The sequence below is a fragment of the Chanodichthys erythropterus genome, chromosome 18 (assembly GCF_024489055.1).
Source record: "Chanodichthys erythropterus isolate Z2021 chromosome 18, ASM2448905v1, whole genome shotgun sequence".
Lineage (NCBI taxonomy): Eukaryota > Metazoa > Chordata > Actinopteri > Cypriniformes > Xenocyprididae > Chanodichthys > Chanodichthys erythropterus.
In genome coordinates, this window is record NC_090238.1 from 29,377,709 (window position 1) to 29,388,572 (window position 10,864).

A 10,864-nucleotide genomic window follows, 5' to 3' on the forward strand; every position below is an offset into this window, starting at 1 on the left:
TTCTTGGTTATGTGTGATTTTAAGCTCCTAGAATTTTTATTTTTTTTTTCAAAAACATAAAATCCTACCGACCCCAAACTTTTGAAGTGCGTATATGAAGACATGTATATGTAATCATTTTAAAAATATGTATTTGTGGAAAAAATAAAAAGCAAAAGAACTAAACTTAAAAAAATTACTATTATCATATATAACTACAAGAACTCATAAATATGCTTTACAATTTAAAAAAAAATACTCTTTAAGCATAAGATTGTTTGCACTGCAATGAGCAACTGATTCTTTATGGGAAAAAAAGTATTATTTCTATAGATTTTGGGGTAAAATATGACACATATTTTGAGTTTTTGTGAGATTCATCCATTTATACTTGAATTTGCATTTTGTCATTATCAATAACCAGCTGAATACTTTAGTAAATCCTGCCCACATGTGCTTTAAATAAACACAGAAGAGAGAAAAAGCAATAATACACCAGGCAGCAGATGTTTAATGCTTGTATGTTTGTACAGCTAACATTTCATTGAAGCACTAAGTAGAAAACTGGTAGACAAAAATAAAGGCACCACGCACAAGATAAACACAGGAAACCCATTATGTACAACATAAAAAATATATAATTTTCATAATCTGTGGGACTATATGTACAAAGGTTTAAAAATATATATTTACAAACACTCAAAGCACATTCATGAGAATTTGACATTGCTGTCGGTGCTTCCGACAGCAACACACAGGTCATATGAACAAGTTCATTTGTGCTCCTCAGCGTCTGGCGGCAGGGCTGGCGAGAAGGCCCAGGATGGTGGAGAGACAGTGGAGTTTCTCTTTGACCAGCTCTGGTAGCTTTTCATTCTCTTTATACCTGAGAGGAAACAGACAGCATGACAATTCAGAACAGGAGCATTACCAGCATTCATTCTCAAACACAATGTGCAATCAAAAAAAGACCTATTTTAATGGTTTTATGAAATGTCCCTGGCCTTATTATGCAATTATGGAAGTTATGAATGTTGCAAATGCAGTCATTGTCCTTAAATAATTTTCTTTTGATTTTTCTATGTGACAAGCTTTACCTGGTGATTTGTCCATCAGGGGAAGTAAAAGTGATGCAAGAGACGCCAACTTGGACCATCAGCTGGGATCCGTCATTAAATTGCACCCATACCTCACCACTTGTTAGCTAAAAAACAAAAATAAAAATATAAATAAACTGACTTCAATGATAATACTATAGTTTATATGAGAAATGTTATACATATAAAGTTTATTATAAATTATGTTGGTATATCATTTCTAAATATGTAGTTTATATCAAATTATTTATATGCATAATGGTAGATGGTAACACTTTAGTATGGGGAACAATTCTCACTTTTAACAAGGTGATTATTAGCTTGCATATTGGCTGTTTATTAGTAGTTATAAAGCATATATTAAATGCCTTATTCTGCATGATCATATTCTACATCCCTAAATCATACCCCATACCTAAACTTACACGCTACAACAACTACCTTACTAACTATTATTAAGCAGTAAATTAAGAGTTAATTAAGGCAAAAATCTTAGTTAATAGTGAATGTGTGTTCCCCATTCCAAAGTGTTACCATGGAGAGATATCTATTTATATAATACAGGGTTATTATTAAATAAAAATATTAAAAAAAACAATTGTATAAAAAAAAAGTCATTACTTGAAATCAAATAAAATATTAAAAAAAAAACTATTACTCATTTTCATTTAGTTTAGATTGATGAACTAAAATAACTAAAATTAGATAAACTAAAACTTAGACAAAATAAAATGACAACTTTAATATCAAAATGAACACAACAAAAAAGAAATCAATCTAATTCAAAATATTAACAAAAACTATAATAGTATATCAATGATAAATAACACTGGGATGACAAGGATAATAAATAAAAGCAAATAAATTATTATTTATGAATAAATAAATATAAATACATACATACATACATATAGTATCTTGCGGACAGCATTAAAATGTACTTTTTGATAGCTAATAATGGTGTATGCATATGTATATATTTATACATTTATTTAACATCATAAAAAAAAGTCTCCAGTTTCACAGACAAGGCTTAAGCATGTTTGAGCTGTTTTAACTGAAAGCAACTTGCACCATTGTTTTGTCCCAAGATGCACACCGGTGTTGTTTTTTCTAAGGCACATTTATAAAAGGTACTTAAATATCCTAATTGAACTAAGGTCTAATCCTCACTTAATCTAAGCCCTTACTGTGAAACCAGGCCTTTAAGTCTTAAATTAATTTATTCCTAAACTATCCAGTCAAACACTTTACCTGAGAGGCCCAGCCAATGTTCGGCACAAAAATGGACTTGAGCACCTTTCCTGTGTTAATGGTGCGTTCATCTTTGCCTGACTGAGGTGAGCTGCCTTTAGCCACACTTGCTGTGGTGAAGTCCGATCCCGCGTAGGAAATCATCTAGGCGTGAACACGACACATGAATTACTATTAATGAAAAATTGTATTTCAGAGAAGGACGTACTCAGAAATAAATAGATGTGCTTGGAGATAATATGCCTGCATGACTTACTGATGGTGTGATGTGGGGTGGCTGGGGCGGACTCAAACACACCTGAGCCACCTCTGCAGGTGCTGCTGGGCTGGAGCCAGAGGAACACTGAGGCTGAGGGGCTGGAAAAGCTGGATTGGTGGGTCTCCTGGTGGAGCATAAGACAACCAGTGTGAGACATGCCTCATGTATGACATTTAATCTCAACCAATAGCATGGGTTTATTTTTAGTTAGCTGGTGACACAAGCCTCACCTGCCGATAGTGATGGGAAAGAAAGGAGTGTTTTTAGCACTGCGCTGCTCCTCAGCAGTAATTGCTGCTTCCAAAGACAGACACATTCGATGCCCCTAAAAAAAAAACACACATTATAACTCTAGCAAGCAGCACGACCAGACATCTATGAGTCCTGAAATAAATATGAAAGCTTTAAACGTGCACCTATCAAAATGCATAAAGTCAAGTGCAACATGTAACCACAGTTGCAGTAATGCATTACCTCCTCAGAGAGCTCCATGTAGAGTCTGCACTCAGGACTCAGTCCGCTCAGCCCTACATCACCCTTCACTGTATACGATTTCCCGCTCTTCTCCACCACACGCACCTGTTCGCTCGTCTTATGGGTTTTTGCACCTAATGGACGAATAAAAAAGAAGAAATCCTTAAGCCTAAATTGGATACACTCTGCACTGCACACAGTTCATTCTGCATGAGATATTACTGAATCATTTGTGCCCCTCACCATCGTAGAAGCACACCTCCAGGTCTGCATTAGGAGTGTTCTCCATCAACATGCACTTGGCAAACTTTGTGTACAATGTGACTTTGGGGGTCTTCGATTTCACCAACTGTACAAACTTTGTAGCATACTGATATTTCTTCCAGTATTTTTCTGCAGGGAAACAGAGTTAAATATTGAATATTACATACACATCTTGCTTCCAAAAGCTTTTCCGTCAAGTCTTGTATAAGTCACTGTACCTGGTAAATCCTCATAGCTGCAGATGAGAATGTCTTCAGGTGGTGAGGGCGGGTGGTCCAGCACAGGGAAGCCTTTACCTTCATTAGGTTGGTACACTGTAACCTAAAGACAGTAAAAATACAAAAGCATGAGAATTAGAGATTTCTGGGGTTCTTCTGGGGTAAATTTCTATAGTAGTAAACGAGAGATAACAGCAATTTTTTGTATTTCTATTTGCTCCAATAGCAAAAAAAAAAAAAAATTGTGATAAGTGTTTCCACGACTTTCCAAAAGAGGACAAAAAATATAGAGAGATTGATTACACTGGTCAGAAACAAGTTATGTCCATCTCTCATGTTAAACTCCTTTCTGTGTTTGATCCATCCTGTAACTTCCACACATTAATTATACTATATTAATTATTGATTTTTTAGTCCCTCACCATGGATCCGTCACAGGATATCCTAAGTACTTCTTTGACTCTCTCCTGAGCTCCTTGTCCTTTCAGCAGCTCCATACACACCTCTCCAGAATCCAGGATACTGACCTAAGGAAATACACGTTGTAACATTATGTTGTTCTAAATGAGCAATTCTAACTTATAAGTTCTCTCTATCTATCCATCTATCTATCCATCTATCTATATATCTATCTATATACACACACACATAAATTTATACAGTACATATATAAAATATTATAAATATTAATGTCATGATTTTCTGTAAAGCTGCTTTTAAACAATGTGTATGTGAAAAGCGCTATACTGATAAATTTGACTTAAATTGTACCCATTATAGGAGATAAATAGCTTCACTCACCACAGCGTTTTTGGTCTTTTGTCTGATGGGCTTGAGTCTGGCAGCACAGAGCGGAGGGAAGCTCTTTGTAGGACATGCCTTCTCTTTCTTCTCTGTGTTTGCTTTGCCTTTGGAAAGGGGTGGACCCAGAAACTGCGGCTCCGAGTAGCCCTGAGGTTCTGACACATGTCCTGATCCAAACCCATCTTCCCTGCAGGGCCCTGGATTGTTGTGGGGGAAAAGGTTGGGTTGCTGCTGAGAATGAAGGCCGCTGGGTTTGTCGCTGCAGGAGGTTTGTGTTCCGACGGGCCCTCGTCCAGAGTGAAAACTACCACTGCTGCTGTGACTGCTCAAATCTGCTGGCCTCTTGAACATTCCTAAATGCAAAAATGTTTTAAGGTTTAAAATGTCTCAATATGCAAAGCTTTTAAAATAAGTCATATTAAAGTAATAATTCACACAAAAAGTTTTTTCTAAAGTTTTATGATTTTTCTTCTTTCCATTGTACAAAAAGGAGATGTTTTGTAGAATGTTCATGCTGCTCTTTTCCATACAATCATTAAAGCAATCCACATCTCATGCATTATTTATGTTCAAGTCTTCTGAAGCTAAATGATAGCTTTGAGTGAATACAGCTTAAAATTGAAGTCATTACTCTGAAAATATCTGCCTCTGTTATAGCTGTCAAAATCTCATACTTGAGCATATTTAAACATGACGCCTCATGAAGCATTGATCCAGGTTTGACATGATGATGTTAAACGGAACTGTTTCTCTCATGTCTCAGTCTCACCATGAGATTCGTTCGAATGCTTTAAATTTAACATTAGCATTAATAGGACTTGAAAGCTAAGATGTAGAGGAAGTCAAGCACAACAAATACTGTTCCGTTTCTCATAAAAATCAATTATATGGCTTTTGAAAACTTGGAATATAGTGCACAAGTTGCATGGACTACTTTCATGGGGGTTTTTTATTCTTTCTAAAAATGTTGGCAGTGTGAATCAACATTCATTTTCATTGTGCTAAATGAGAAGCTTCGACATTCTACAGAATAGTTCCTTTTATATTCTACAGAAAATTAAACAAATACTGTTTGTACGGAGCCCAGTACATGACATGCAAGATATCATGGCCATGAATTAAGAATTTGTTCACTTGTTTTAGGTAAAACATTTTATACTAATTTGTTCCCTTGTTTTAATTTAGTTAAGTTATGGCCACAAATCGGGGGAACAAATTCTTAATTTGTGGCCACAATATCTTTTTTTTTTTTTTTTTTCCATAGGATGTGTGGGGTAAACGATGACAGAAATGTAAATTTTGCTGAAATATTTCTCCTATAAATATAACTAAAAATTCAGCAGGGCATGATACCATCGTTGCTGAACCAGGCCTGTGTTTGAGAATCAGGGATCTGTGGTCTCATCGAATGGGTGGATGTAGAGAAAGATGATCCCGGACTGAGGAAAGAGGGGAACAAAAAAGAAGCAAAAATGTAATAATTATAAAATAGTGAAATGATGCTGAAATCCAAACATGCCAACTGCACTCAATACATTATTAAATTTTGCAGTCATTTTTGATAGTTTGACAGAATCACACGGCTCTTACTTTGCAGGCTGTTTTACAGGTGGAGAGGGAAGACGCCCATGCTCAGAGTAGCCATGGTGAACGTTTCTGTAACTGGATGTTGGTTGGAATGACCGTCCAGACCCTGAAAGCATCTCTTCCGAGTGGCATCTCTCGAGCTCCGCTTCCTGTGGAGTGTGGCTAAACCCAGCACCGGATCGATCTGATGAATGAGCCCGTCTCAAGTAGCGAGAATGAGGCCTTCCACTGTCAGCACCCAAGGGAACTCTCCCAATACCCATCCTTGATAAATCATCTTGAAAATTTGTCTGCCAGTCTTGCCCACTCTTAAAACTGGAGCTGGTAGAATGATGGGAGTGGCTGGGGATCGGAGCCATACGATTGGGTAATGGCTGTCCAATCATCTTCCTGGTTTTCCTCTGTAGCCGGCTACTGCTGCTGCTGCTATTGGTGGCATTGGAGGCTGTGGATATGGTGGCTATCCCGCTGTCTATGGACCCTCCATCACTGCTCCCAGAGTCTTTGCTTGCAGTAGGCCCAGTTTGAGTCATAAAAGGGTGGTCCAGCACCGCAGAGAGACTGGGCCTGAGTGCGGGGTTCTTTTGCAACAGCTGCTGAATCAGGTCCTGCGCTTCTGCTGATATGTGAGTGGGCATCTGATAATCTCCCAGAACAACTTTATTGAGTGTGTGTTTCACAGTGTCTGTGTCAAAGGGAGGTCTGCCCGTGAGAAAGGCGTAGAACATGCAGCCCAGTGACCAAACGTCCGACTCCAGGCCGTGAGCGCTGCGTGTAGCCACCTCAGGAGAAATGTAGTTCGGTGTGCCGCACATGGTGAAGTGCTTCTCGCTGGGAAGTTTGAGTTGCGTTGCCAAACCAAAGTCTGCAATTTTAATGTTCATGCTGCTGGTGAGCAGGAGATTAGATAAGGTCAGGTCCCTGTGCATGATCCCATGAGTGTGAAGATACAGCATTCCCTTTACGATCTGATGCATGAAGTGCCTCGCTGTTGATAACACAAACAAAAATCAAAATAAAGACTGAAAACACAGTGTTCAGAGACAAGAGGCATTTTTTATGAACAGAAACTGAGAGTTTTGATCAATTAAATGTATTAATCATGAATCATTTCGTTATTCTAAAAGTTTCAGAAACTTTGTTCTGTAATAAAAAAAAAAAGGTTTGATTTTTAGTTTTTAGTTGTTGATTTAGTTGTTGATATATATTTTTTGCATTTTAGTTTATATTAGAATTAGATTATTTTATTATACTATTTTTTTTTTAATGCTTTCAATACTTTTTGCTTTAATTAAAAGAATCCTTTAGGATTGTTACTTGAATATTAATCTAACTCTATGAATCAATATTTAAAGATGTGTTATGTTATGAAAGGTAATACTGTTTTGTTTAGCACACATTAAACCTGATGAGGAAGTGCTAGAAATGCAATGAAAAAAAAAAAAGAATTCTGCAGGAAACACCGATATAGACATTGCATACTAATAAGATATATATATATATATCTGTAGAGTAAAAGTAGCAGCAGCCACTGATTTTAAAATGGAATTACATACAGAAAAGATTTTTTTAACATTTATAATGCATGAATGTGATGAACTCACCCTCCTCCTCTGTAAAAGGTTTTTTCCTCTCCTTCAGGTAGCGGCTCATCTCCCCATTGTGACACATCTCCAGCACCAGGTACACATAATTACTGTCCTCAAAGTAATTATACAGCTTAAGAAAGGGAAATAACAGGAATGGTCAATATTTAGTTTATGAATACAAGTCATTCAGGATGGCAGTTTCCTTCAAGTAATATTGCAAGTGCATAATAATGTCACATTACACAAAAGCTGCAACATTCATGCATATAGTTCTTTCTTCAGTCCATATACATCTCATTGCTGCTAACAAATATAAAAGCAAAAATCTGTATTATACTTATTACTATATAATCTTCCATTATCAATCAGTGTTTTTGGTGTTCTCATATCTATTAATGCAGTCAGGTCTTCCACACTTTTTTGTCCAAATAATTTTTATGACTTATCTATGACCTTTGCAATCATTTTTTACTAAATAATGATAAAAATAGAATTATTAGTGTCCAAATGTCTTCCATAAGACCCTGATAAAGACAAATCTCTCTAGCCTGATTCTCAATGCATTAAAAAGACTAAAACAACTACAAATCAAGACATTTCTTATGTATAATTTCTTTTTATTTAACCCTATTTTTTCATTGAAGAACCAGGGTTTGCAAATGTCTTGAAAACTCTACATGAGGCAGCTAATTTAAAAAAAAAAAAAAAAGTATTTTATCATCTAGAAATAATAAAAAATATTTTTAAAATCATTATCCTTATTCAGTAAATCACGAACCAAACTTATAGTTAAAACGAGTGGGAACCTTGAAAAGCATTCAGCTCTGCAATCCCGAAATTTAATTCACACAAACAAGGAGTATTGCGCCTTCAAATACTGTTAAGGACAATGAGGAATCATCGCTGTAGCTGATGAAACATCATAATCAAAACAAAAAATTTTATTTCCACTATATATTTTTCTGTGGCATTTTAGGATTTTAATGATCTGTATAAAACTATGCAAATCTTTTTCTTCATTTAAAAGTAAAATATTAATTCTAATCTAACATGAGCATCAGTTGAAGTCCGGTTAGGTCTGTGATGAGTGTTAAGGGCTCACCTCAAGAACTGAAGGATGCTTTAACCGACACTGAATCTCCACCTCATTAATGACTCTCTGCACCATGCCAGCTTTGTGCATGGCTTTCTTGTCAATCTGCAAGTACACATGGGGATCAGTGGACGGTTTTGAACAGATGCTGCACAACCACAACCCTGGCACTATGGTTAATTAAACAGAAAATCTCGTTCTTACCATTTTGATTGCCACTTCCAAGCCTGTGTTTACAGATTTTGCTCTGTAGACACATGCAAATGAGCCTTTCCCCAACAAGGTGAGAACCTTGAAGTCCTGAAACATAAAAAGCAATTGTTTGAATTAGATGGGAAAATAACACACAGACCAAATGAGATCATTTTAAGAGCCTGTCCCATGAGATCGATCTTGTCCCCTTGAGAGTTTCTGTGCCCCTAAACCTCTAAATGACATCCCTATTGAAGCTTGGTTCCACCACAGAATAAAAAATTGCAACTTTTTATCTAACAATTCTTACTTTTTTCCTCACAATTGCAGAAATACCTCATTATTTGGACTTATTTTCCTTCACACAATTGCAAGGTATAAACTTTTAATGAGTTTCTCATTATTCTGACTTCTCTCTCAGAAAATTCTGGGTTTGCATCTCGCAATTCTGACTTTTTTTTTTTTTTTCCCACCACAGAATAGCAAAATAAAACAGGTATTTCTTACCTCACAATTCAGACTTTTCCCCTTACAATTCAGACTTAATTGAGAGTTAAAATCTAACAATTCTGACTTTTTCTCAGAATTATGAGGGGGGGGGGGGGGGAGTCAATTACCTTTTTATTTTATTATTATTATTCCATAAAAATCTCCTACCTCGATTTTAAGATCCACAGATGATGCCAAAATTCTGTCCTCATGTGGATCTTTTCCTTTAGAAGTCAAATTTATCAGGAATGATTGAATCACTTCCAACATGTTTCATAAAGTGTTTCGATCACGGATCAAGCCGACAACACAAAAGCAGCCCGTTGCGAGCACTGTGCAATCTTTGTTGACGAGTCACTAGTTACCTGCATCTGACAGTGACATCTGTTCATCACTCTCCCGCTCTCCTCCCGCGACTCTACCTGACACTGACGCTACCGCACGTCGCCTAGCAACAGTCTCCATGCTCCCAATCCCCAAAACACCTTTGGCTACACTGAAAATTTACCGCAGATGGATGAACAGAAGGCGCGATCCAGACGGAAGTGTAACCGTGTGTGGATAAATCAGAATGTTTTACTACAAATGTTATGAATTGAAGTTTTGTTACTGTTTAACATTGCGTTTTAAATGTTTGACCAACTAGAAATAACGAAAGCAACAACAAACCAAAGTAAAGACCAACAAATGGATAATTTTAGCTGGTTATGGGAGCCTAAAATATACACACAACCTCCGAATTTAATACAATAGTCAGTCGGGTTGGATGGCTCTCGAGCCGCTAGCGGCCGCGCTACTTACCTCAATTTTATCACCGATTGAGACACTCATTTTCACTTCATAATCTCTTCAGTCCGTCGACTCGTGTGTGTATTTAAAATATCCTTATTTTTCCGTGATGTTTTGACTTGAGCATGACGTATAAAAATGCTTTTAATCGATATATTTGTATTCCCCTCCAAAATGTTTGCCTTTCCTCCATTTTGAAAAGTCCGCCCGTTAGAACTCGTAATGACGTGATCGACGTCGCTGCGCAAACTGACCAATCGGTGAACAGCTTATAGCACAACACAAAACTCATCCAGAGCCTGTCAAAATAAAAGTTCTACATTTTCTACGTTAACGATATCAAGTTTTTAGTACATATACATATTTATGGAATACATAAAGTAATTCAATTTAATGGTTGTATGGTCTTGTTTATGATTGCAACACTGGCTTCTCTTTAATTAATAACATTAAATACAACGTTCACTTAAACATTGTTTAGTCAGGGATTCTCAAAGTTTTTTGTCCCTTTGACCTAAAATATTAACTATAAGATTTTAAGTTAAAACATTTCAGTGTTTAATAACACATTCACAGTTCTCTGATATGAGGTAATGGTCAAATGACAAATATTTTTATGGAACAAATTTTTTTTTAGGGCTGTCAAAAGATTAATTGCGATTAATCGCATCCAAAATAAAAGTTTGTGTTTACATCATGTATGTGTGTGTACTGTGTATTATTATGTATATAGAAATACACACACATTCATGTATATATTTAAGAAATATTTGGAT

The 10,864-nt window shown here is 36.3% G+C and overlaps 1 protein-coding gene across 2 annotated transcripts; it reads right to left on the minus strand.

Annotated features, from left to right (window-relative positions):
• Nucleotides 1–486: 486 nt before the first annotated feature.
• Nucleotides 487–10,284, minus strand: plk4 (polo-like kinase 4 (Drosophila)). Of its 2 annotated transcripts, none has more exons than XM_067367503.1 (16): nucleotides 10,101–10,284; nucleotides 8,823–8,918; nucleotides 8,628–8,723; nucleotides 7,541–7,655; nucleotides 5,940–6,924; nucleotides 5,703–5,788; nucleotides 4,347–4,702; nucleotides 3,968–4,072; nucleotides 3,546–3,648; nucleotides 3,307–3,456; nucleotides 3,064–3,197; nucleotides 2,820–2,914; nucleotides 2,587–2,713; nucleotides 2,331–2,474; nucleotides 1,077–1,183; nucleotides 487–865 (listed from the first exon to the last, which is right to left on the minus strand). In XM_067367503.1, the coding sequence occupies exons 1-16, from the start codon at nucleotides 10,128–10,130 to the stop codon at nucleotides 766–768; spliced, it is 2,829 nt and encodes a 942-aa protein (XP_067223604.1). In that variant the 5' UTR covers nucleotides 10,131–10,284; the 3' UTR covers nucleotides 487–765. The 2 variants fall into 2 exon arrangements, with proteins under 2 accessions (XP_067223604.1, XP_067223603.1); XM_067367502.1 differs by lacking the exon at nucleotides 10,101–10,284 and adding an exon at nucleotides 9,468–9,694.
• Nucleotides 10,285–10,864: the final 580 nt, after the last annotated feature.